The following is a 26,428-nucleotide window of genomic DNA, read 5'->3' as shown; positions in this document are numbered from 1 at the left end:
TTCAACCTAGCATTAGTTTTCCGCAGCCGCAGCAGCAGCTGTTGAAAAGCATAAAGTAACGGAAAAGTGGGGGACAACCAGCAAAGATTTGCCGCTCTTTCAGTTACCATGTCGTCAGGTACATACGAGTTTTTATTTTCTGTAAAAAAAATGGCATGTGATGTGGCTGATTAACCCAACCTTGTTTTAGCTATTCCTCCTGTCGTACGCGTTGGTGTTGGTTGCTTTGTGAAATGTCAAACCGAGAATGGTGTTTATGTCTTGACTGGCAAGCGAAAAGGATCGCATGGTGCAGGCGCATGGCAACTCCCAGGCGGCCATTTGGAATTCAACGAGTCCTTTGAGGAATGTGCACGTCGTGAAACGCTTGAAGAAACCAATCTCGAGATTGAACAACTCGAGTTCTTGACTGCATCCAATGATATCATGGCGGCCGAGAACAAGCATTATGTTACCATCTTTATGCAAGCGGTGGCTCGAGATCCCTCTCGTTTGAAGACTATGGAACCTCACAAGCTGGATGGCGACTGGGAATGGGTTCCCATGGATACCTTGGCTACAAGCAACAAGTACAAGCCTTTATTTACACCTCTGGCAAACCTTGTACAGCATAGCTCATACAAGGACGTCCTCAACAAGCTATCTACCCTTTAAAAGAAGCTCGTTCTATAACAATGACATGTCGACAAGCTGTCCCCCCTTAGAAGCTCTCGTATCCGATCCTTCTACATCCTGAATAAAAAAGTCAACAATGACCTAGCAGTGTCATGATATGAAAAGAAAACTGGAATTGCTATAGTAGTAGTAGTGTGTAGAGTTGTGGATGGTTTCAAAGCGTGGGTTGTTGGATGCTGACTGGAAGTTATCCAGCAGGACATTCAAATTGAATAAATAGATAGTCTGCAAAGCAGCCAAGTATGATGTCATGTAAAGAGAGAGGGGTGCCTTGTATAGTTACAATACCACACATCAGAGTGCAGTGATGGAGTGGAATTGACAACAAATTAATTCACGCGATTGTGTTTCAGCACGCGTCTCGTGTCATTTTCGTTTCCTTTCCTTTTATACACATCCTCGCTATCCTCCTCCTCCTCATTTCTCGCCACCACGCTTCATGGATGTTCAAATTCTCAAACTCGCTAAACAGACCAATCGACAAGGCCTAGTCGACTTTTTGGATAGCAAGTCTTTGGACGAGGTGGGAAAAGAAACCAACAAGCAGTAAAGGAACCAGCATTGACATGCCTGGCTGCTATTGTAGATTTCACAACTGATCAGGTCCCAATTGACACAAAGCTCGACGTCTGAGGATGTGGATCCACTTCTCATTGTGCGAGCTATCTTTATTGGTGAGTGGGTGAAGGGGGTCTAGTGTGTACGCTGTGGAAGTATCGGCGACTCATGTACTACTTGATAGGTTCCCCTTTTGCATCATCGAAGAATGGCCATGCTCATATGGAGAGAAGAGTTTTAACATTCAAGACTGCATTCCTATGGTAAATGAATGGGAAATGGAAAAGGGTAGTGCTTTTTTCTTTAACATGTCGCTTCTTAGGCTCGTGAATGATGCAAGCACAGACAATCGAACTGCCAGCAACCTCGTCAACCTTTTGTTACCAGAGGTAAAAGTAACTTTTGGATTGTCTCGAACAAAATCAATCTCATCAAAGGGAACTTGATAGTTGGAAACACTTACGGTGGACACACTTGAAGAACTCGCATCGATTGTGACACAAGCTATCGGCGATCAACGTCCCTTGCATCAACGAGCCTTTGAGATCCTGTCAAAAGTATGGAACATCCTCTCAACATTGGAACGACCCCTCTACGACGTCCTTGATAATCTGCTACGAGCAAAATGGATATCCCAATCAGCTATTGCCCTTGCATCTGCATTCAACGAGATGGAGTTACAGCTTCCTGAGCTTGATAAGGTGGTCAAACGAATGAGCAAGTAGGCATCAATCGCACCCACGATACAATCACGATCACCAACTCATGGATGCTTCATAGCCAATTGAATGATTTGGAAGTGGATGAGACCCCTCCATTTATATACCAATTACTCTTATTGTCAAGAAAGGTATAACGTCTAGCGGCATTGGGTTGATATCATTGGACTGATCTTTGGTATGCATAGGGTCATAAACGTGAGATTATCAGCAGCATATGCAACCATTTCAACACGAAATATTCCAATAACCCAAGTGATGCCGTGGCACGGTAAGGACATAGGATGTGAATGAATTCCCCGATTCTCATGGTCATTCCTATTAGGATGGAAGGTACGGTGATGTTGCATATATCATTTGCAATCAAACAAGAGCAGGTACATTGGATGGATGGTGTGATGAATAGCTTGTATTCATTGGGGTTATTCAGGAGCTTGGCAACGAGTTTGTGAAACACGTACGTGGCGACAAGAAGCATCTCTTGGAAACCTTTCCATTGGCGTGTTTGTTATCAGCAGCAAGGATACATCGACTTGAAGATCCTGTAAGTCACATGGTTATGTAGCAATAGAACAACCTTACTTATCTCAATAATGGTATAGATCTTTGATCTGCTACGAAGCCATATTCTGGCAATTTACAAGGATGGCCATCGGCTGAAAAAATGTGCTTGGATCGCAGGTATACATCGCACAATGAGTGGCCGCAAAAAGAGATATCTTATGCTCGAAACGATAGAGTTTTCAAATGTGGAGGAGGACATGGTCAAAAGTGTCATCTTGGATATTGTGGAAAAATCTGCTCAAGGGTGGGATCAAGTCATCCAGTCTCTTGTTCAACTTGCCATGGGATTGATTGACAATGCTGCGTCACAAGGCGTGTGGTCAAAAGCGGGGAACGTTACCAAAGCGCAGCGCAACAAGGATGGACCATTGGAAAACGTCATGGCTCTTGGCAACGACATTCTCAAGCGCATGTTCGAGGTAAGATCTTACAATGGGTAACGTTGTCCCCCAATGTATAACACGTGACACACTCTAGTTGCATGATCTTGTCCGCTCCGAAATCCTTGATCAAATCACTTCTCGCGTTGTCACCGGCGCTCCAAGCACAAGCTGCTTCCTAGAACTCTTGGCATCTCTCATTACGGAAAGCTCTCATGCTGTAGAACCTTACCTGGCCAATGTAAGCTGAAAGAGAAAGAAAAAGCGGATCAAGGTGCTGATGCTTTGATATGATAGATTAAAGATACCCTCGACTACTTGTCATTACTACCCGAGGCAACTGCAGAGCGATTCCTAGAAGTCATTGAACCTGTTTCCAAGCAAAACGAACAATTTCGAGATGCCCTTATGCTTGTTTTACGAAAGAGCATGTTTGCAAAGTATGTTTGGTATTGGTAAAACATGGATACATATATCTGACACATACACATGTAGAGATTTGAGCGGAAGGATGGTGGCAGTCAATGGATTTTTGAATCTGTTGACAGGTCAAATGAATGACAATGCGTCACCGGCAGCGCAAGGCATTGCTTTTGAATCTTTGGGGTTGTTGCGTCGTTGTTTCAATCAGCAGGCCCAAGTGAGAGTTGCTGCGTACCAAGGTTTGGGTGCCCTATCCAAGCATTCTACGCTTACAGGTGACATCTTTGAAGTGCTCTATGGGCAGGTATGTTGGAAGATAGGTGAAGCCTACGAAGGTATATATACTCACTATGATTTTTCATTAGTTCCAAAAAGCTTATCAAAAAGATACCGGTGTATCGTCCCCTTTGAGATTGGAAATGTGTGTGGAGAATGCGACCAACGGTGGTTTACCTCGTCTGACAGAGCCGATCCATGTCCTTTTGGCAAACATGCTCAAGACCTTGCGTCGAATTGATGATAGTGAATGCAATACAGTGGTGCAGGAACTAGCCAACCAATGTCGTGGATCAGTGCGCTCGTTGCTATTTCGTCTTACCAAAGCAGATCTCGAGGATTATGATCTTGACAAGACCGCCGAGTTTGATATGGCTACACACCTTGGTATGCGCAATCACATGTATGCCACCCTGTTGATGGGATGTTATGAGGTAAATTAAGGAACCAAAAAGGGGCCTTATATGAGAGTATTTACCCTTTGTGTAATATAGGCAGCAATCGAGCATGAATACTTGTCACATGGCAACAGCAACGACTCGTTTCAAATGATTCTCGATCTATTTAACAAGAGAAATGCCGTTGCAGCAATGCTCAAAGAGACGTCTTCGGGAGAAAAAGGTAATTCATGGATTGCATGATCTATCTTCCAGTACTAAGATAGATGATATCATGGATAGGACGCAAGGCTACTCAACCATCTGAAAGTCCGGTGATGTCACTTGAATGCATCAGCAAAATGAGTCGACAAATGTTTAGACAAAACAACATGCAACATCCTGTACGTGCATTGCGCGTGGATATCAGCTTTGTGCAGTTTATTATTACCACGGCCCAGAATTGTTTGAAAATGGTAAGCTGGATAATCGGCAAGCGAGGTATACCAATGCCTCTAATATCGAAAATGGTAGGGTATCATGCAAGGACCCACGCCTGATTTCAACTTTGAATACTGTGTGGAATTGGGAAGGATCTTTTTGAACATCTTGGTGGTGGAGGATTCGGATAGCAGCTTTATCAATCATCAACCAAAGAGGGTAATGCAAAGTCATTCGTCTATTTCTCACGTGGATTTACTCATATGGATGCACTCTTAGGGTCATTCAGTGCTTGGAGGTATCATTGACAGCTTGAGGACGGTGCATGACACGGTGCATCAGCTATGGCCACACAAGATGACCACGTTTATTGCAAAATTGAGCGGCAGTGAATCAGATCAATCGAGAAATGCAATGGTATCGGAGGTTCTCAACACACTTATGGTAAGTATACAGCATGAAAAGAAAGGAACATACCTTCTAATTCATCTTGCAGGATATCGTTGCTAAATATTTGGGTGATCGTACGCCACTCTACAAGGAAGCAGCCAATGTGATGCAATTGATTGTTACTTTATGTCACCACCTGGATCGTGCTGCCAGTGATTTCGAGACACACACACGACAAGTGATCGGATGGCTTGAATCGCTTGCCAAGAATCGACCTATTGAAGATATATCGCTGGCACGCGAAGTCATTTCACTCTTGATATACCTATGCGGCGAGGTTAAGGATTTCATCACGTACAAGTACCTTGCACAAGATATGCGTAAAGTGCTTGGTGATCTGGACGATAGCACGTACGACGACGAGGATAGCCAACCAATGGAAACAAGAATCACCTATGTCATGCTGAATCCTAAGACATGTGCTGCATGCACGCTTCAGCTGTTTTCATCTCTTGATCAATTATATGATGATATCACGTGGGCCGTTGGAAGGATCAAGCCAATGGATAGCGAGGATGATAATACCCGTGCATTCGAACAAGCGATCACATACCGATTGACATCTTATATCAGTGTTACGTTGGAACTTACAAAGAGCTTGATGTCTGGTTCTCATGGTGAAACTCTGATCAAGGTGCTCACCAAACTATACAAGACCTTGACGGCCCTTGTTAAATACGTAAGTTCGATGGTCGCGGTACAATGGGGGATGTGTGAGGCTTACAAGGTTACTTGATTAGAAACTTGGACATCCACGTGAGATTGGAAGCAACTTTAAGGATGTTATCAATGGTGTCAAAGACGTGACCGACAACATGTACAGATTCTTGATCCTTTACGGACAAAATCATCAAGGAGATCCTATGGCAATTGCAAGTAAAAAGGGCAAAGGAAAGGGTAAACAAGGTGCCAATTCAAGGGAAAAGGTAATCTATTACTTTATTCTTCTTCTTTACATGTCTTCTTATTGAAGTATATTAGGCAAAGATCCTCCGTGAGTCCAAGATGATTCCCAACCTTATCTTTGTGGTGGAGCAGTTTGAACGACATCTGATCCAATTATCGCGCAAATCCAAAGTGGATCTGATGCAAAATATGAAACGCAGTACATCACGGGATTTCAGGATCAATATGCAATATCTTACAAAGCAAGAAAACTCGGATGAAGATGATGACACTGATTCAAAGGTAAAGAGGAGGAGGAAGGTGGGTTGTATTTATTATGAGAGACTAAAAAAAGACTTATGTTTCAGCGACGACGAGAAGATCAAGAAGAAGAGGAAGATGCAGTAAATAAGCGACGTCGTTAAAATAAAGAAAGATGAGGTTTTTTAATGCAAGCGTACAAGTGTGGGTGGATGGATGGGTTGGGGGTCAAGTGCTTCAAGCGAGGCACTTGCACGAGAACATATTCGGAGATGACTTTCTGTTGCACACACCTCTCTTTTTGTGGTAATCATTTCTATCGACTGAAACCTCGTTGCTTTTACCATACCTCGACCCTCTTTCGGAAAAACCAAGCAGTTCAAAAGTACCAACAATAGACGAACCTTGTTTGGAATAAGTTATTCGACAAAGAAACGAGCGCCATTCATCCCTTGCAGGTTCATTCACGACCCCATTGAACACACACCTCCACTCTCAAGGGAATCCCCACACTCTATTATTATATACAACAAGCGGCGACATGTCCAACATGAGCGCAGCAGTAATCACGAGTCCCGATACTGAGCATGAAGCACAAGATAAAGCAGCAGACGAGGCTCGAGAAGCAAGCAACGGCAGCAGTGATAATGACTCTTCTCCGTCGGAAACACGGCAGCATAAGACGATGATGATGACAGGCGACAAGGATGATGATGATAAGAGTATAGCATCAGTTTCACCTTCAACAAGTGGTCGAGTAACCCATGTTAGACAACTCTTTGTTGGAAATGTAAGTAGTGTCACCATCATCTCATATATATTATCCCACTGACATTATGCTACATAGCTTCCATTTCGAGTACGATGGCAAGATGTGAAGGACTTGTTTCGAAAGGCAGGCAATGTGACTCGAGCCGATGTTGCATTGACGGTGGATAATCGGTCCAAGGGACATGGCACAGTACTCTTTGCTACTGTAGAGGATGCACAAAAAGCAATAGGTGAGTAGTAAAGTATTATTCATTTACGTTGGTTGATACATCCCTTTTTTAGACATGTTGCACAATTACAAGTGGCAGGGCCGTGTGTTGGAAGTCCGAGAAGATCGTGGTTTTATCGAACCAGCACAACGACATCATCATCATCATCATCACCACCATTTACCATTCCATCCACCACCACCATCAGCCTTTCCTACCAATGGACATCATCATCATCATCCAAATACTGCATTATTAATGAATGGATCGGGTCCTATGGGAGGCCCACCTGAGGTGAGCATTAGCATGGATATAAAGGGATAGTGTATTGATGATATCATGTTTAGGTTATTGGAGGTCGACAACTCTTTGTTGGCAATGTAAGAAGATGGATGAATGGAATAGAATGGATGTGCTCACGTGAATTGAAATCACAGCTACCATTTCAATGTCAATGGCAAGATGTCAAGGATCTCTTTAGAAACGCAGGAAATATCTTGAGAGCGGATGTTGTGCAAGATCAGGATGGCCGTAGCCGAGGATTTGGTACAGTGCTTTATGCAACACACGAAGATGCAAAGAAAGCTATAGGTAAGTATCACCATCATTCATATACAATCACTCATTAATCTGGTACTTTAGCCATGTATAATGGTTTTGAGTTTCGTGGACGTCAACTTCGTGTACATTTCGACAAGTTCGCACCAGGCCCTGCATTAATCCATCATCATCGACCACCACCACCACCGCATATTTCTTCTGCTTATGGATTACCAATGCATCCACCTCATCCATCCATGTTTGATGATTTCAGTCAACCACCTCCTTATTTGCCACATTTGCCGCTTGCTCAATATCCAATTCCATTTGGATCGATGGATTTTTCACAAGCTGGTTTACCATTACAGCCGCCACCAGCATCATTGCATATGCCCCCGCCACCACCACTACCGCAACAACAACAACAACCCCATCCTATGCCTCCGTTCCCTAATACGATGATGGATCCAACCGATCAACCATTCACAGCATTTCCATGTGATGATCCTGCATTATTGTTGCGACAATTTACCGGCTCACCAAGAACGTTGGCATCTCAACAACAACAACACAATCACGTGAACGATCTTGATACATTCTATCATCATCATCATCATCCGCCACCATCATCCCATCATGACTACCTCGTTCAAGATCCTTTCCTTCATCAAGGTGCATTCCATGATGAATCCTCCTCTTTTGTCGATGATACACAAATGGCAATGCTGGCTTCGAGTACATTAGGTCCAATTGGTAAGCTACATGATGATGCTTATATGAGGCTATGGAATATCCATTAAACTCTGTTACAGGTATATCATTTGCAGACGCACCTGTTATTACAGGGGTAGCTACTACAACGAGCGATCCAGGTTTTATTGTCCCATCCACTGATAGAGAAACATCGAGTTTATTTGGAATGACACCTACCTATTCTCCTTGGAGTGGCAGTACTGGTGGAGGTCCAATGCACCAGCATCAATTTGTACCCGATTATCGCAGTGGACCAGAGCCTACAACGGATGAAATGAGTGGATCAATGCTCTCATCATCAGCATCACCACAACCATCAAAGAGCCCTGATGACCAACTTGTAGACGCTGTCAACGCCATGAGCTTAACGGATGGATCAGCTGGCCTGACCTCGACAAAGAACAACAACAAGAATGGAAATCATGTTGGCTTAACACCACCACCACCACCAACAACAACATCCACTGCACCACCACACCCTCCACCACCACCTCCAAGCAATCATTTGTTATCATCAAGCAGTGTATGGGAACCGTTGGGAGGATTCAAATATTGAAGGATACAAAGGATTGAAGGCGATTGAACAAGGGCGATATACGCGGGGGTAAATGGGCGATTGGATGGTTTCTTTTGTATATCTATATACGTAATTAAGCACAATGTAGTCTTTTTTCTTTATTGGTTTCTTTTCTTAGATAGTATTATATATAGCTGAGGTCTCTATTAGCTTGTTGTATTAAGTATAATATATACATATCTGTTATGCAGTATCGTAGTCATTATTAGGTGTGGGCTTATGGTATGGAATCCTCGTTTTATGTGTTCCTTATACATGATAAACCAAGATCTAACGTATGTGTGATTACAAATCCTGAGTATGGGGAGATAGAGAAAAGTGAAAGCGAAGTATTGAAACGGAAAAGAAAGAAGAAATGTATAACCAAAGTATCCCAATGAGAAAGAAAACCAAGGCAATGCTGTACGAAAAAGTAACCTACACACACATACACGTTGTTAGTGATTAAATGTGCCAATAATAGCTTGACGAGAAATACTTACGAGAGCAGTCTTGAGATTTCATTGCAAAAACCAATGCTTCATTCGAATGTAAGACTTGTTGAAAATATCACCCAAACACCAACACGTAGATCAGCATCTTTTCTCATTAATGTCATTGCCGTTAAGCACTACCCGAATAATGGAAAACATACCAACATGCCAAGGTTAAGAAGAGTTGCTTGATATCGGTGCTTTGAAGCGTGTGTATGGAGACCAAAGAAGCGATGGATAAGAAAGAAGGCCAAGGGATGTTGTCGTCTTTCCGGATTTGGATACCATGTGACCTAATTTTGGCATGAATGAACACGCGGCGTACCCAAGCTATCATTATCCTCCACATGTCCATGTTACTTACTAGAGGGATAGTATATGGGATATAGGCACTGATCCTTTTCGTGTGAGTCCAACATGCTTTAATGATAGCAAAGAGGCAAGAAAGCCACAAGTACCTGACAGCTTGGTATAGCTTGGATTCGGGTTTCCATAGCAATGAAAGAGGAGCAACGCTCTTGATCGACAAAGGTGTTCAAGCCAGATGATGATGCATTACATTGCCTTATATCACATGATGGCCCTCAGTAAATGTATAGTCAAAGCAAACGCATGTCATCATAGTATTACCTTACTTGAGACGTGGAACACTCGTATTTGTATCTTTATCATCGTCGCCAGAATTCAGGGTACTTCATTGCAGCCATTGGGGACCCCATTAGCGGCTCGATTGTGTCGAGTTGAAATGGAGGGAGTAAATGGAGAGTGAAGCAGAAAAGAAACGAGCAATTATGATGCCGCGCACGTGACAGATAATTTGTCTCCAAGATGTACGAGGATAATACAGCCGGCATCAAGTCAACAGCAAGCCACGAGAAATAAAACGCTTACCGCTATGACCACGAATGTACATATTTATATAGCTATGGCACCCTATTGCTGCATACACAATCATTGGAACAAGCTGACACGTACATAGTATACATATGAAAGATAAAAAGCAAATGTATTGGAACTACTATCTAAACTATATACAAGGGGTAAAAGTGAGAAATGGGGATCTATAATACAAGGGGGTAACAAGATTGAAAGAGAGAGGGAGAGAGGGGGAGGAAAGCATTACACAGAAAACCGTGTAATGTCGTTGTGGGTGATGTTGGGTGTGGGGGTGGCAACTGGCATGCTCACCGAGCGCAAGTAATCCTCGTGAGCAGCCATTGAAGCGAGCAAGGCACTCGAGTCATCCAATTCCTCGACCTTTACGTGAACATAAGGGAGGAAACGGGGTGACTCAGGCTCGAGCTTGATAGTTGGCATTGGTGATGGTGGCTCGAGCTTCACGGGGACAAGTGGTGGTGATGACGAAGCAATGAAGTCGAGTGGATCTTGTTGTTGCTGTGGTTGAGGAGAAGGAGGAGAAGGAGGAGGAACAACAATCATCTCCACTGTGGAAGCAAAGGTGTTGAAATCAGCTTCCGATACGAAAAGCTCGTAGTTGATCGCCTTGACGAAGTCCCACTCAAACTTGTCAATGACATCGTCAGCCAAACCAGATGCAAGGTCCCACTAGTAAATGAGCACAAGGAAACAAAAATGTGAGCTTGACTTTTCAGGCAGTATAAGGGGAAAGGTATTTACATCCACTTCACTCCACCACATATGGCGGTCATCATGCCACTTAAAGGCCAAGCGACATGACACCGTTGCAAGCAAGTAATGTTCTTCGGTGGTGCTGGGTAACGGGCGAACACTTCTAACAGACGTACCAGAAGCAGCAGCAGCGGCAGCAGCAGCGAGATAACGCTGTGCAAAAATTAGCCTAAAAATACGTTATCAGTAAGTGAATGTGTCAATAATAATAGCTTGAGGGGTAATACTTACGACAGCAAGACAACTTCAGTAGAAGCGTCAGTGGCACAAAAAAGGCTGGTGGCGTAGTGCTGCAATACCCACAGCATAAAGTCATTGTCGCTCAAAGGAGGACCGTAAAGGAAAGCAATAAAGTCAGAGTAAAGCTTGCCGGATTCAATGGTGGTGTTGCTCAGGGTTACAAAAGACATTGTTGCGAGGAAAGAGGAGGAGTAGCGGAGTAACGAGAAATTGTGGGGTACAAGAACTGACAACATTATATGTAACACAAAGCTTGTACTACCCCAGGCGCCGCAGCAGTTATCCCTCAACGACCATTGTGCTTTTGAACGTGAATACACCACTTTTTATAAGCAAGCTACTAATCATTAGTATCACTGACGCGTTATTCAGCAACCATAGATCATTTTAAGACCCCATATCATGATTCAAAAAACACGATTTGGTAAATTAACGTCATCATGTATGTATGCGTATGTACGCGATAATAAAAAATAAGAGGTCGAGTGGTGTGTTATCTATGTGTAAGCATGAAGTTTTATAGCTAGTCTGGGGTGAGAGTTTAAAAGTGTCAAGGTTGCAAGGCAACCATGTGTAACCATGGCGACGGAGTAGTGTATATACAACATCCAGATCGCACCATTGCTCAAGCTTGCGACATTAGCTTTTGCGATCGTCACGATAAATGTCGAGCGATCGCTGGCAATGGCAGCTCCAACAACGACTGTATCTGATATAAGTGTTGTTCATTTTATGACTCAAAGTATGCGGGAGTGCGAAAGGAAGAGTATGGATAAAACATTATATTACATTACATTTGCCAAGAAAGAGGCTACGATCCCAATGGGACCAATAAGTATACTACGTAATAGCATCGTATTGGAATTCGATATGTGTGTTCAATCAAGCATCAACCTTGTGTTTTTCAGGGTCATGTTTCTCCGTTTGCTTCATAGGGCTTGGGAGCATAAACTTGATGCGGATGAGGAACCATGACAACAAAACAGCGACCACTGATGCACACCCAATGCCCACATTTGAGATCTTTCCCAACCCTATCAATGAAAACTTTAGCATGCTGTAATAGGGTGCTATGCATAATGGATTTACTTACAGAATACTGGTGAATCCGTGACAACCCAAAGCTTGACTTTTGCAAAGCTTGGAATGAGAAGCCCGAGGCCATTTACAAGGCCAAGTGCCATGGCGCGTGAATTGATGTCACCTTTGTAAATTTCCATGACCCATACAAAGACAAGGGATATCATTGCATCCACAATGGTGAATGCATAAGCTGCGACAAAGACCAAGGGTGCAGGATTATCCCCATGATTGACGGCAGAGACAATAATGCTCCAAATGGTTCCCCATGCTGCGAGAATACCGGTATGGACAATGTGATCATTAAACCAGTCAGATGAATAGCCAATCGCAAGCGACGTCAAAGCATTGAAGAGATTAAGTGGGGTGGACATGTAATTGGCAAAGGCGCTGTCATAGCCCATATCCTTGAGTATGACCACAAAGAAGCTCGCCATACAATCCATGAAGAGTGCCGACATTGCGATGTATGTCATTAACCAGGTATAAGGCCTCAAGAGAATTTGCTTCAAGCTATGTACAAGACGATAATTAGTAGTTGCACATGCACAATGAAATACATCACAATGAGAACAATGGATATTAATGATCCAACAACACATACATTCTCCAACTATAAGGCGCAGCTGATATCTCTCTCTTTTGTGATGCCTGCCTTTCCATGGTAACCATGCGTTCTTGCTCACTGATCCATGACGTTGCTTGATGTGGATAATTGGGTACCATGAAATATCCAAGGATACCGACAAAGATAGCAATTAGCCCTTCAACAACAAAGAGCCATTGCCATGCACGAAGCCCTGATTTGTCGGCAATGGTTTCCACAATTGAACCAGCAATAAGACCACCAACCGCACCTATGTCATCTCATTGTTTTAGTCCATAATTCCAATGACTTGATTCGTGTGAGCTTGAATGGTACCTGAGACTCCCATGGATGCTTTATAGATACTAACACGTTTTGTCACCTCTTGCTCGATGTACCAATTTCCCAAGAGAAAAACAATCCCTGGTTGAAAGATCTGCATAGGTATCAAAATGGAGTCGTTCTACTCATAAGACGCTTACCGATTGAGCGAGACCGAGGCAAAACCTGAGAGCTAATAAACCTTGGTGGTTTTTGACTAGAGACATGCAGCATTGAATGACACCAGACAACAAGGGGAGGGTGGGAAGAAACCATCTTGGATACACCTTGGGTAGTATCAAGCATCCAGGGATTTGAACCCTGTAATAGGTATGCATTGAATGATCAAAACGATGATACTTTGCTTTACACTTACAGATTGTACCCAAGACGCATGACCGTATCGGCCCAGTTGTAAGCAGATGACTCAAGCAGTAAATCCTCTTTCATGCCACTAACGTATGCATTCGCTGATCCAAAACAAAAACCATGTCAGCATACCATATAAAATTTCTTCTCATGCTTCTTCTTACGCAAGTTGCTTCGATCGAGGTATGTAGCAAAATAGCCCAAAAAAGCCCATACCACGAATCGTAGATCAAGCTTTCGTTTTAATCGTTGTCGCACCACCATTACATCAGCTGTCAAGGTCTCTTTGATATCTGCATTACTCTCGACAGTGGTAGTGCAAACATCTGTATCGTTTTTAAGCTGCTGCATATTACAATGGGCTTAAAGAAAGCGCGAGAAATCAACAATTTTTGACGTGACCTTTTTAATAAAGTGTGATAACGGTGATACAAAGGGCGGATTACAAAAACCCAGCAGGAGTTTAGTGTTTCGGATTCGCCGCAAGAAGGCAATAGATCCCCATCTTTCGGATTCCTGATCTTTATGGTAGTTTCTTCGTTCGCTATTATGGTATGCATCAAAATATTTCCCGGCTCTTGTTGTCTCGATCATACTCCTCAGGGCACTACCCTTATCCTCACCACAAGATACTTCCGGATCCATTGTTCATTTTTGGCTTATTGACCACGCCATGGTTAGCTTGAAAAAAGTTCCATGCGGCTATCATAGGCGGACCTTACTATAGAGAGGCAAGGAAAAGGAACCCCTCCAGCAACATGCATCAGCAAGACTAATAATTAAAATGGATGATGATGCGCACAGACATGTCTAATGCCACTTTTTTGCAACAGCATTGACATATGTTGGGATTGGCAACACACGTCCTAAAACTCAATGGAGGAGGAACACCTTTTCTTTTATCTATCAGAATACGTGTTATGTATGTATGCATGTATTCGTGGTCCTTACAAGACCGATAACGGAACCATCTTTATTCCATCAAAGCTATATACCATATTAAATCTACAAGCAATCACGGAGGGGATAAGCTACACCAAAGACCAAGTGGATAATAAACCATCCATTCTTCTAGCTATGTACTTAGCCCCCATCATGAGATCCTCGTCTTCATCATTATCCTCGCTCATCGTATCATAATCCTTACCATCGTCTCTATAAATAAAAAACAGCCACCATCAATAACGGGTACATGTTGGAAGGATGCTGTCCATCAAAAACCACAGAGGGATGCAAATAGACCAAATCACCACCCTTTGAGAAAGCACTGTACACGATCCACGCAAATCCAGTTGCATCCGAGGACATCGCTTTGATAGTTGCCCAGATTCGTATGTACTTGTTCTTATCATTCACCCTTTCTAAGAAGAAGGATCCCTCATCTTTCCAATCCTCAAAGAGTAGCCACCCCTGCCTTGTGCACTGATGATGTCAAATGGCCACTTGATACAGGCTGGGAATCGAACCCAAAGAGATGATGATGATGCCCCCCCAAGTGGCATTGCCTGACCAAAGAAACCTATTCAATTAATTATTAGCACACACTCACACACACAATAAACACCCTTTTCATTGTTTGTTTCATTGCACTTGCCTTTTCCATATACACAAACCACCCCTTTGTTGTTGGTTACTGGAAACCGAAAGCCATGGTGTAGTAGTGTAGTTGAGCCGAAACAAAACCAGCCAACGTCTTGACACCAAACTTGCCCTCTATACAAGCTAACACGTCAATGGAACCAGTTCGGCTGCAACATTCGACTCTGAATGTACCTGTTGACACCAACAAGCGTAAGGCGGGAATAGCAACGAACAAGAGGAAGCAACCGTATCGCCATGGCAATAGCTAACCCACCCACCCCGCTCATTCCTCCACACTCACTCCTTGACAATGCATGTTACCTCACAGTCAACAAGAGCACTCTTTGATAACACATTACCTACCTTGAGTGGAATGGCGTGAAGGCGATAAAACCAGACGAGCGACAAAGAGAAAGAGAAGCGTTTAGGGTTCATAAGTGTGAGGGGTTAGGGTTAGCGATCTCGATTCGGCAAATGCAGCAAATGCACCCCGTCACTTTTTTTAGTGAGCTTGGTCCGAAACTTGCTTTCCTGCACTTTCTTCACAATGTGGAACCGAATTGCTACACGCGTCAGTCGTCGTGCACCACAAGTCGTAGCTGCTGCTGTTCGACCTTCCATTCGTCATGTCGCACGTCCTGCAATCACCACAAGAAGTATGTTTGTTGCAACGCAAAGCCAAAAAAAAGAATTCGAATGCTGAACGAATCCAGCTTTTTTCACTAGCCCTACCCGATTGGACAGCCTTGCCGATGCCCAAGAACAGATAAAGAAGGGTACTGAATATCTCAACCAAGGATCGCTTGATATGGCTATGCACAGCTATCACAAGAGTGTCCAAATTGCTCCTAGTGGTATGGACTCATTTTCTGTTTATGCAAATGCATGTTGACAGGGTAAAACTCACATACAATTTCTCAGCCGCTGGCTATTTTAACATTGGCGTTTGCTATTTTCAAATGGGTAAGCTACCCTGGTCCCATGAACTGAAAGCACGTATCTAAACTTGATTCCTTTTGCAGGCAAACACAAGGATGCTATCGATTCATTCGAACGTTCATTGGACTATGAGCCTAACCAAGCTGACGCCCACACCAACATTGCCTCCGCTTACTTGATGCTCAAGAACGTCCCCGAAGCTATCAAGCATCTTGAACAAGCATCCAACTTTAATCCACTTGATGGTGAAATCCAATACAATCTTGGGTGTGTGTATGAAGCTATGGGTAATCTGGAAGGCGCCAAAACGCGCTTTGAACGTGCTGGTATTCTTGGTATCGAGAAAGCTGATCAGGCATTGGAGAAGCTTGCCACCAAAATGGAAAAGCAATAAAGGAATAGGATTTTATTGGAATAGAGTATCTAGATGTGTACGGATCGAAGCACTCTATAGAATATAGCTATTGATGAGATACAAGTTGTTTAATACAATGAAGCATTATTACTTTACCTTGCAACATTCTCCATTGCTTTGCGACGAACTTTATCTCTTGGGTTATTGGCGTTGAACGAGTATGGATCTCTTAATAACCTATGTAGCATGATGAATATCCAATTTGACAAGTATCCCATGGGTGATCCTTACTTTTCAAACAAGATAATGACATCGCGTCCTTGCACCTTGTTATATTTGCGACTCTTGACTTGAGGCGTTAGGTATTCTTCTGGGTTATCACTCATCGCCAAATCAAGCAACTAGTTCCAATGCATGAGTCTAAAGATACATCATTGCTGCAACATGAACATTATTTACCTGGCGCAGTTCCAGAAAAGTCTCCCGCACAGTTGGATCACCAAGATTATGCACAAAATCTTCGACAAACCGTACGTCCGTATTGAAATTCTTCAGAGCCACTTCAGTGATCACACGCACATCCGGATCCAATAGCATGGTTTTCATCGACTGACTAAGATGTTCCAATGCGTCATAGTATAGTAAACTCTTGATGGATTCAGGCAAATTGAGGAGTGCTGCATTTGTGACATTGGTCAAGAAGGTGACCAGATCTTGAAGATGTGAGCTGGGGTATTCTTGTAGATCACGTGCTTCCCTATAAACACCAATTCAATGAGACATCCCATAAACATGAATAAGCAATCCAGGCTTATCCTCCTTACCAATCAATGTCTGATAGCTCTAAGAATTCATCCAACTTGTGGTTGACCAATTCGAAAATGCGCTTCTCGGCCTTCCTTCTAGTCTCTTTGAAAGTTGAAGTGGCCTTGAGATGGATACGTCCAGAGCGATGGAACGAACGAGTCTCCATTAACAACATCTCGAAGTCGGGGCAAGTTGATTCAAAGTATTCAATGTTGATGATGATTTGTACAATCTGAGAGAGGTTGGTGGATTCAAGTTTCTTGAGCAATATGGCATTGATTTGCTGGATCAGGAGGCTGTCAACAGCCTATCATAATGCTCGCATGAATATACATATGGATCTCTGTTTCCTCTTCCAAGCCTAATTTACCTTTTTAAGGATATCATCCATTTCACCGTGCGTTTGGGAGAAACCTTCGGCAAATTGATAGAATTGATGCACAAATGCGCTGACATCACGGCAACATGTAGGGAACACCTTGGAAAATGGAAGGCGGAGAGGGAAGCTACATTGGCCAAAGGGAATGAGTGAGGTATGACAAAGAAGGTATCAGCTTTCACTTACCCATGTCGTTTCAAGAATTCACGGTCTGGACGAAAACGGGTATATTGCATGACCTCTTTAAGTTCTTCAGCGTTCTCAACTGTCATTGGCATACATTCATCTTCTTGCACAATCTATATGATCAACGTAAGCAAATAATACACTACTTCTTCACCTTCTTTTGGCACGAACCTTTTCAAACACCTCGCTGTATTGGCTAATAAGCAATTCGGAATATCGTTGGAAAAGCGTCAACAACGTCTCTTGCAAAGGCTTGACTGAGTAATCAAAGCTCTATCGAAAAGTCAATATCAAGATCACCACCTTTATCATTCCATGTTTCCACTAACCTCCAATGTCTGGATGAATATGAGCAAGGAAAACTTGATGCGTAAGAATAGCTCGGGGTCGCGGCATCCCTTTAGGCTTTCGGATACAATCAAAATGATTCGACCAGTAACCATTTCCCAAAGCGCATCCACCTATATACGTTTATCAGTCATTGGAGACTAGATCAATCCACCGTTATCCATTCACTAACCTCGGCTTGACTTCTGAAATCTTGTGTGCTATGCAAAATGATATGCTCAATGATAAAGAAGCCAACAATATCTTGAAGAAGGGTCTCGAATGGTGTCAAGTTGCCATCGCGTAAATTGATAGGTGCGGATAACGCCAGATTGGCTTGTGCCTACCATATACATTGCATGAGTGATACATATAGATATCAATCATCCAACCCCAACTTACCCGACGATCCTCTTCATACGATGTTTTGAATTCTTGACGTTTTCCCAAGGTGTCGTAAACATGTATGCATCGATACAAGGGTTCAAAATCAATGGCAACTTCATCAATGATACTGGCTATATAGATATGTATGAGACGCGTCGTTCTTGTATCGTGCTCAATAGCATTTCCTTCCATACTAACATTCCAATCCTTCGTTCACCACCATTTCAATGGCCGAGTTCACATTATGATGCTGAAGATATCGTAATTTTGGGTTGTCAGCCGTCTTTGCTCTCCACCGATCTTGACGTTCTTGCATCCGCTGCATTGCCAACGAGCCAATCTCACGCGAAATACCACGCACTCTGTTTCACCACATATATATCTCGTTAATCCCTATGCTGCCACCTCAAATTGTATATACTCACGTTGCCAACCACTCTCGTAATTGCACCATGACGCTATCCTTGATGTTGTTTTGCATGATAGGAACACCCTCACTCAAATGTTTGACGAAGCTATATTGGGGCATTTCTTGAAGATGATCATTTTCCAGGCTATCCATGGTCTACAAAAGATAACCCATTACTTTTTGTCATGTGATAAGAGCTCCTTCGTATCATTACCTTCAAGGCTGAATAATACTTTTTCGCTTCAAGCTGGTGATTTGCGCGATTCGCTAGTTCCAAAACGGCCAAACTACTATGCAGGACTTTGATGGTGTGCTCGACATTGTGTTGTACTCTGCGCGCCTCGATAAGTTCACGACGCTATTGATAGAAGATCCATCAGCATTAATGTATCATCTTGAATATGCAATCTACCTTTTCGGTTAGGCGATTTCCTCGCGTCTGTAAAGCAATGTTGACTTCTGATATCTTTTGACGTAGCTCTGCTGTACCCTGACGCACTTTCAACAACTGATCTACGGCTTGCACGAATTCCTATATGCATTAAAGGTTACTACTGGTCACGGGATTATTAATGCCTCCAAGCCAAAACGACAGCTTACCTGATAGTGGGCGTTGCACATGCGTTCAATTTCACCATCCTTTTTACGAATGAGAGCATCCAGTTGATCGACAAAGGCTTCTTGTCTCCCAGTCTGCGTGATTTGCTTGATGACGGGTCCCAGTTGTTCGAGGTTTTCAGCGTCATCAATGGCTGCCGAAAAGGTAAGTTCCAGACCACTTGCAGCCACATTGGATTCGCTTGGGTTGCCCAAGTTGGCCATGTCGTTAGCAAGGCGGTTGACTTCGGGATCGGCTGCCGCTGACATGGTGGTAGTGGTGGTAGCGGTGGTGTCGTTATGCTGTTGTATGAAGGAAAGAGAGATGTAATTGGATTTCGGAATCAGATGATTGGTGTTACCAGCGTCACGTCAGATATCCATGGCAATCAACCACTTTCTTTCATGCCCCTTTGCTCCATTGTGTCATACTCTTATTATTTGGATAATCATTGGCATCATTATCCCATTCCTTTGCGAGTTGCGAGTGAATAAGTTCTAGCCTACCTGCTTCTTTCCAGCACACGTTCTAATCCATTCTATGCATCCACATGTCTTTATCCTATAATAAGCTATCCGTATCCACCATTCCTTATGACACAACATACCATCATAATCCCACTACATATACAGCCAAACTCTTTGATGTCATGACAAAAAGTGGTATCTTTTATAAAAGCGTCCAAATGTAAACCTATCTATCCACCATGAAGAGTGCTGATAAAGACAATCTCATCCTTATCCTGAAGTTCATATTCGAGCTCGTCGCAGAGTTCCCAATCGACATTGTTGACAAGCACAAGGATACCAGGTCGCCTAACAAAGAAACGAAAGAACAATGAGCCATCTTTGATATCCAACAACAACAACAACAACATACACAGTATCACCATCCACAAATAGATCCTTTTTCTCTGTCATCATCTTGTCACGGATATGGAAAATCAAATCTTGTAACTTGGCTGGTTGTCCTCCTTCAGTCTGAGCAGGCAGGGAGATAGTGTGCTTACGCACGTTGTCAAAGAGCAGTTCCATACCACCACTAATAAAGTCAAAGTGAGCAATGCTGAATGCAGCCAAGATCAAGTTTATGAGCTACCTGAATTCGACATTGATGTTCAAGCTTGCCATGGTGTGTGTGGGTTATGTGTCGTGATCAAGAGAGAGAGGGAGAGAAAGGGCAACCGTGACTTTTTGAACACAGGCAAATTTGTTGTCAATGTTGCCACACTATAGAGATGAGACATTTATAGTTACCGTCGCTGTAGGTAGATTTATTGAAGCTGTTTCATGGCAATGATTGGGGAGCTACTTTAATGATCCAGGATACGAAGGTTGCCTGTAATCACCTTATTCTCTAATACTGCTCCAGAAGGGATATCGATCCTATCTCCATGGTTGGCAACGATAATCACAGTGCCTCTTAATTCAACTTTGGCACCAAAAGTGACATCACCTGTCACCGTGAGATGATCCAGCTCCAAAATATGGGGAATGGTCTTGAATCGAGATAAAAAGTGGCTGACCTTTTTGAAATGGTCACCCAACTTGACGAGAGGAACGGTATTGAACATGCGTTTGGGGTTGATTTCCAATTGGCCATGCACAAGCGAGTATAAATTAGAGGTGACAAGGAAAAGATCTGAGGTGGATTTGACAGGCAAAAAGCGAGCACGAGGTACATTGACACCATGTGCATTACGGAAATGCTTGATAGCGGCACCCACAGCTGTCTCCAATTGGATCACCTTTTCACCACTCTCCATTGTTTTGTTGTTGACAATGATCTCGAGATCCATCGACTCTTCTTCCAGTACTCGTTTGATGGCGCGCAAGTTGATCCACAAGTTGTTGGTGTTGAAAATTTGGAATTTCTTGATAGACTTGAAATCCTCCACATGCTCACTAGGTACCTGAGCAATCTCGAGCAGACGAATATGACCATCGTAATCAACAAGCGTACCACCCTTGATGTCTGCCTTGGTCTTGTCGGTCACCTCCATGAGAAACTCAGCGTCACTCTCAACCATGTGATGAAGAATCTTGAGATCCACAGTGGCACCCAAGTTATCCACATTCGACACAAATAGATATTCCTTGCCTTCGCTGAGCAATTTATCCAATAATCCAGAGTTGTATAAAGCCTCGTACAAATCACCATGTCCTGGCGGATACCTTTTCGCATGAATGAGTCAAATAAAATCCCATACACGTCCTTTTCAATTACTACCATTGATCGATGGGTCCATTAGGTGATCGTGGCTCGGGTAACAAGGATTCTTTGTTGATACGAGGATGACGACTTTGGTTGAAAGTTGTGATGCAGACATTGTGAGTGGCGTACTTTTGAACAATGCGACGGGTTTCTTCATCCGTATTGAATGAGTTCATTAGAATAAGCGGCACATCGACATCATGTTCCCGGTTGAGATACTAAACATCCGATTAAGCATCATGCTCCTGTGGATAGTAGGCAACAACAAGGTTGGACGAATAAATACCTCGATTTGGCGGACACTTAGATCCAAAAAGGTCATGCCATCCCGAACTTCGATTGCTGACTTTGGACCCACGCATCCCATAGTTGTGCCAAGACCACCATTTAACTTGAGAACTGCCAATTTCTTGAGATCATCAGGGGTTGCAGAATTGGAGAAATCTTGATAGGATACGATTTGCTCGGGCGAAGGTGATTGAATCTTATCCCAATCCCTGCATCATAATCACATGGCGTTGGATCAGATGACAAGCATGAAACGTCCTCATGTGTGATCTTACAATTTGGTACCCTTGGCCTTTTCATCCATGAATCGAGTAAACAGCATGTAAAATCCATCCATTTCTTGTTGAAAGAACTAGAACAAAGATAAACCCATCATTTCCTTGTTATCGTTGTTTGTTCTTTCCTTGTCGTTACTGTACCTTGCGCTCATCCTCGGATTTGATTTGAGATACCAGTCGACTTAACTCGGTTTTCATTGCTTTTGCTGCTGCTGCTGAGCTTGCACCTTGGAAATCCTACAATGATAACGTTACTGATAAGGGGGAAAGGTGTATACCTGTTGCACTTACCAAAGTGGACAAGGTGTGAGGGTGATGACGGTCCGAAGGATTGACACCCATTGATTGCTTTCTTGCAAATGAAGACATTGGGGGTGGGAAAGAAAAAGGTGATGGAAGAAGAGTGAGTGAAACGAATTCAAGGCGACACGCGCGTTGTTGTCCAACTAAATTTGCATGGTTGCCACGGTCGACAAAAAAAGAAACGAGTACGCAGGAATATCGGAATCGGATCGATACGTGTGCTCTCGATTGTGTGCAACATCAAATGATGCTTTGACATCCTGTTGTGGACACCTTATGTAATCACCCACCCTTTAAACACGGAAGAAACAGGATCACCGGGATCGTAAGAAAGCTATGTAACTTGAAATGGGAGAAGGGCACACAAACATGCACGCCACTTTATATGAGGAGGTTGATTAGGCACGGCTTCTTGTTAGCTTCCATAATCCTGTTTATATTACAGTGATGCCATACATGGCCCTTGTCATTGACTTTACTACATTGGAGGAAAATGAGTGTGGGCTGGGGAGGGGGAGAGAAAACGAATGCATTGGTATGATGATATGTACAAATGTCAAACATCACGGCGGAGGAGAGGCGATGGCTATGGATTATCATCACCAAGTACAAGATGACAACACAAGGTATCACGCTTATCTCGCAAGAGGACACCGAATGTAATGTTTCCATATCCGCAACCAAGGTTTATCACTCAACGAGCCCCGTCATCTCGTGTATGCCAACATCCTCTTATGTAAACGTCATCTCCCATTAGCATCGTCACACTACCATCCTAGAAACCTATAAGTAAAGAGTATGTTGAGAATGGTGATGAGCTGATAAATGAAGGGGAGCATCTATAGAGAGCCTTGGTGTGATTGATTGTGCACGCATAAATAGGAAGGTCATCCAACAATGGTACTTTGCTGTGCTCAAGTTCCACATATAAGACGTTGTTTGAGGATGGCTGTGTATGTGATTCATTTCAAAAGAGAAGTCGTTGGTATCTTGATTATCCATAAGCATAGTACACAAAGCGTGAATGTTCCCCACCATTGCAGCTCCGGCATAGGATTGATACGTATAACGGCTTTTATACTGCTGGACCTCAAGAACGCAAAGCTTTTCTTTAGCTGCCTGAACGTGTATTGTGGATGTCAAAAATTGTATCATATCCCCCGCCCTTTGTATTTCCAAACGCAAAGCACTCTATAGAAGAAAGCATGACCAAATAACACCTTGTGTGATTGGCGACCACATTTCATATGCAGCCGAAGACCGAAGAAATCTGATACAGCTATGGACAGCATACCTCAAGCACGCTGCACATGGTACAAGGAATATCTTTATTGCCACCACGTGGTCATTGAGCTATTATCATAGTGTAGATGACGTGGTTGAGGAGACAGTAGGGAAGAGAATGGTATCCAGGCGACCATTACTCGTTGCCTAGGTAGATAGGCTGTCATGACAAACAAGGATGTTGGGGCGGAGGTGATGGGAGGAGGAGGGGGGATGCATATCGGGTATGTGTCAGCAATGGCATCATCATCAACAGCGCACGATAATTTACAGTGGTCGGAGAGCGCAACGAGAATGGGAGTTTTATCCTTTCCGTTTCTTGGGCAACTGTAGCAGCAGCTGTAGCAGCACCTCTCTAACACGCCATGAACTCGTTCTCGCAGCTTAATCTCCAAATCCCTGACATGTGGGAGGTCAAGGTACGTCTCTCTTTTATCTCATTGCCTAATGTCTGCTTAACGCTCGGAACTATTCTTGCAGGACGTCATAAACAAAGTGTAAGCCGATAACTGACACCCAGCACACACGCACCGGCAACTGATGATGACCCTCTTAGCAAAAATGTCGTCCTCAATTACACAGAGATGGAAGCCAAGGTCCACGAGGCGACCAACAATGAAGCCTGGGGAGCTTCCAGTACTCTCATGCAAGAAATCGCACAAGGCACTTACAACTAGTAACGTATCCCCCGGTTGTTACATGTACGACATGGTTTCTAATCACTGTATATAGCCAATACTTTAACGAGATCATGCCCACGCTCTACAAACGATTCACTGAAAAGGAGGCTAGACAATGGCGTCAAATCTACAAGGTGGGTTGTCATGGATGATGGGCATAAGAAGAGTCTTGGCTTATCCTATCGATATATAGGCATTAGTGCTACTTGAATATCTTGTCAAGAATGGCTCCGAGCGTGTTATTGATGATGCCAGATCCCACATCTCCATGATCAAGATCATGAGAAACTTCCATTATATTGATGAAAAGGGCAAGGACCAAGGCATTAACAGTAAGTGGAAAGGTTTATCATTTATGATGCATTGAGATATTCAATGACATGCACGCCCCCCATCATAGTCCGTAACCGTGCCAAAGAGATTGTCGAATTGTTGAATGACACCGATAAGATTCGCTCTGAACGCAAAAAGGCGAGACAAAATCGCAACAAGTACCAAGGCGTTGGTTCCGATTCCATTGGTGGCATGGGAATGATGTCTGGTGGTGGAATTGGTGGTGGAGGATCCCGATACGGTGGATTCGGCAGTGACGGTCTCAGCTCTGGAAGTCTTGGTTTTAGCAGCATCACTGGTATCGGTGGTGGCAGTGGCAGTGGCAGTGGATACTATGATGAAGATGAACGTCCCAATCGCTTTGAGAGCAGCAAATACGATGATTTCGATGATGAACCTTCCAACATTAGCAGCTCGCCATCTCGTTCTTCACCCGTATCCAAGCAAGAATCCAAGGCACCTGCAAAGAAGGAAGCCAATTTGTTTGATTTCGATGATGCACCATCTGGTTCGAAGGCCACTCAGGATGATGATTGGGGAGATTTTGCTTCAGGTGCACCTGCTGCTAGTGGTAGTACTGGAAATGGTACGTGTATACATGCATGTGTCGATTACAATCTTGTTAATTACTTGTATTAGTGTTGGACGACTTTGACGATTTTCAATCAGCACCTCCCGTTTCTGCTGCTGCTACAACAACAGCTACGCCCAACAAGCCAACTGTTAAATCCACCAATGATCTCTTTGATCTCCTTGGCAACGATGCATTCTCATCGCCTTCGACACCCAATTCTACTACAACCACTCCTGCAGCAGCACCTATGTCGCAAGCACCTCTTGTACAACCAGCTGCTCCCTCACTCAATATGAATCAGGCACGTCCATTGTCGCCTTCCACAACGGGTAGCAGCCGACCTGGTTCGGTTCAAGGCCTTGCTTCACCAGCATCTGCTAATGCTCAGCCTACTACTACGAAACCTCAAGCTGAATTGCCAGGTGGTATCTGGTCTCAAGCTTCGTCCTTTGTGTCGTTGGATTCACTTGGCAAGACAACTGGCCCTGCAAAACCAGCTGTTGGTCCATCAATGAATGCCATGAAGAACTCGAGTGTTAATGCTGGATGGAACGCTTGGGCAAATTCCAACACGCTCGCACCTGCCACACCCTCCAACAACAACAACAACAACAACATGGGTGGCAATAGCCAACAACAAAAGACCTCTTCGCCATTCGATGATCTCTTGTCTTAATTAAATCGAACCCAGATATCCTTCCTCCTCTCTTGATAATCTATCCCCCCCCCATCCATCCATCCACCCACACCTTTCTTTTGTTTCCTCTTTTTTTCAGTTCTTTTTATTCTTCTTCTTTTAGAATCAAGTTCCTTTTTCCCCCAAGAGAAAAAAAGCAGCTGGATAGTGTACATTGATACATTCCATTATGACAATAGCAAAAATTTCCTTGATGCCATGACTAATGATACTGGATTCTTGATGCTTTTC

The 26,428-nt window shown here is 43.5% G+C and overlaps 10 protein-coding genes across 10 annotated transcripts; 5 read left to right on the top strand and 5 right to left on the bottom strand.

Annotated features, from left to right (window-relative positions):
* Positions 1-108: 108 nt before the first annotated feature.
* O0I10_004011 (uncharacterized protein) lies at positions 109-654 on the top strand (the record flags this gene model as incomplete). The annotated part of the gene is made up of 2 exons (XM_058484077.1): positions 109-118; positions 191-654. 2 exons carry the CDS (start codon positions 109-111, stop codon positions 652-654), a joined length of 474 nt encoding a protein of 157 aa, XP_058345065.1.
* Positions 655-1,114: 460 nt separating this feature from the next.
* Positions 1,115-6,173, top strand: O0I10_004010 (uncharacterized protein; the record flags this gene model as incomplete). Its single annotated transcript, XM_058484076.1, has 23 exons — positions 1,115-1,198; positions 1,262-1,349; positions 1,418-1,496; positions 1,556-1,622; positions 1,683-1,954; positions 2,014-2,083; positions 2,141-2,223; positions 2,278-2,329; positions 2,383-2,496; positions 2,555-2,633; positions 2,691-2,935; positions 2,994-3,137; positions 3,194-3,336; positions 3,392-3,623; positions 3,685-4,029; positions 4,090-4,216; positions 4,276-4,448; positions 4,507-4,632; positions 4,693-4,857; positions 4,910-5,542; positions 5,604-5,789; positions 5,845-6,051; positions 6,117-6,173. The coding sequence occupies 23 exons, from the start codon at positions 1,115-1,117 to the stop codon at positions 6,171-6,173; spliced, it is 3,771 nt and encodes a 1,256-aa protein (XP_058345064.1).
* Positions 6,174-6,550: 377 nt separating this feature from the next.
* Positions 6,551-8,838, top strand: O0I10_004009 (uncharacterized protein; the record flags this gene model as incomplete). The annotated part of the gene is made up of 7 exons (XM_058484075.1): positions 6,551-6,799; positions 6,857-7,010; positions 7,063-7,283; positions 7,337-7,369; positions 7,427-7,580; positions 7,632-8,282; positions 8,342-8,838. The coding sequence occupies 7 exons, from the start codon at positions 6,551-6,553 to the stop codon at positions 8,836-8,838; spliced, it is 1,959 nt and encodes a 652-aa protein (XP_058345063.1).
* A 1,613-nt stretch (positions 8,839-10,451) lies between these two features.
* On the bottom strand, positions 10,452-11,392 carry O0I10_004008 (uncharacterized protein; the record flags this gene model as incomplete). The annotated part of the gene is made up of 3 exons (XM_058484074.1): positions 10,452-10,898; positions 10,971-11,151; positions 11,214-11,392. The coding sequence occupies 3 exons, from the start codon at positions 11,390-11,392 to the stop codon at positions 10,452-10,454; spliced, it is 807 nt and encodes a 268-aa protein (XP_058345062.1).
* A 712-nt stretch (positions 11,393-12,104) lies between these two features.
* On the bottom strand, positions 12,105-13,929 carry O0I10_004007 (uncharacterized protein; the record flags this gene model as incomplete). The annotated part of the gene is made up of 7 exons (XM_058484073.1): positions 12,105-12,256; positions 12,316-12,815; positions 12,907-13,159; positions 13,225-13,324; positions 13,371-13,530; positions 13,586-13,679; positions 13,743-13,929. The coding sequence occupies 7 exons, from the start codon at positions 13,927-13,929 to the stop codon at positions 12,105-12,107; spliced, it is 1,446 nt and encodes a 481-aa protein (XP_058345061.1).
* Positions 13,930-15,706: 1,777 nt separating this feature from the next.
* O0I10_004006 (uncharacterized protein) lies at positions 15,707-16,492 on the top strand (the record flags this gene model as incomplete). Its single annotated transcript, XM_058484072.1, has 4 exons — positions 15,707-15,815; positions 15,873-16,013; positions 16,081-16,122; positions 16,182-16,492. The coding sequence occupies 4 exons, from the start codon at positions 15,707-15,709 to the stop codon at positions 16,490-16,492; spliced, it is 603 nt and encodes a 200-aa protein (XP_058345060.1).
* Positions 16,493-16,521: 29 nt separating this feature from the next.
* On the bottom strand, positions 16,522-19,815 carry O0I10_004005 (uncharacterized protein; the record flags this gene model as incomplete). Its single annotated transcript, XM_058484071.1, has 16 exons — positions 16,522-16,546; positions 16,610-16,690; positions 16,745-16,854; positions 16,913-17,210; positions 17,278-17,567; positions 17,631-17,766; positions 17,826-17,938; positions 17,997-18,098; positions 18,155-18,286; positions 18,346-18,495; positions 18,555-18,670; positions 18,738-18,901; positions 18,965-19,104; positions 19,163-19,306; positions 19,361-19,480; positions 19,549-19,815. The coding sequence occupies 16 exons, from the start codon at positions 19,813-19,815 to the stop codon at positions 16,522-16,524; spliced, it is 2,388 nt and encodes a 795-aa protein (XP_058345059.1).
* Positions 19,816-20,243: 428 nt separating this feature from the next.
* Positions 20,244-20,676, bottom strand: O0I10_004004 (uncharacterized protein; the record flags this gene model as incomplete). Its single annotated transcript, XM_058484070.1, has 3 exons — positions 20,244-20,361; positions 20,426-20,587; positions 20,645-20,676. 3 exons carry the CDS (start codon positions 20,674-20,676, stop codon positions 20,244-20,246), a joined length of 312 nt encoding a protein of 103 aa, XP_058345058.1.
* A 182-nt stretch (positions 20,677-20,858) lies between these two features.
* O0I10_004003 (uncharacterized protein) lies at positions 20,859-22,695 on the bottom strand (the record flags this gene model as incomplete). The annotated part of the gene is made up of 6 exons (XM_058484069.1): positions 20,859-21,720; positions 21,776-21,978; positions 22,047-22,257; positions 22,324-22,400; positions 22,468-22,563; positions 22,618-22,695. The coding sequence occupies 6 exons, from the start codon at positions 22,693-22,695 to the stop codon at positions 20,859-20,861; spliced, it is 1,527 nt and encodes a 508-aa protein (XP_058345057.1).
* A 1,583-nt stretch (positions 22,696-24,278) lies between these two features.
* Positions 24,279-26,176, top strand: O0I10_004002 (uncharacterized protein; the record flags this gene model as incomplete). Its single annotated transcript, XM_058484068.1, has 7 exons — positions 24,279-24,332; positions 24,394-24,410; positions 24,470-24,589; positions 24,646-24,727; positions 24,787-24,925; positions 24,994-25,512; positions 25,566-26,176. The coding sequence occupies 7 exons, from the start codon at positions 24,279-24,281 to the stop codon at positions 26,174-26,176; spliced, it is 1,542 nt and encodes a 513-aa protein (XP_058345056.1).
* Between the last annotated feature and the right edge of the window lie 252 nt (positions 26,177-26,428).

Source organism: Lichtheimia ornata (genome assembly GCF_029851405.1).
Source record: "Lichtheimia ornata isolate CBS 291.66 chromosome Unknown scaffold00014, whole genome shotgun sequence".
Taxonomy (NCBI): Eukaryota; Fungi; Mucoromycota; class Mucoromycetes; order Mucorales; family Lichtheimiaceae; genus Lichtheimia; species Lichtheimia ornata.
Note: the sequence above shows the minus strand (reverse complement) of the source record. Positions and strands in the feature narration are given on the sequence as shown.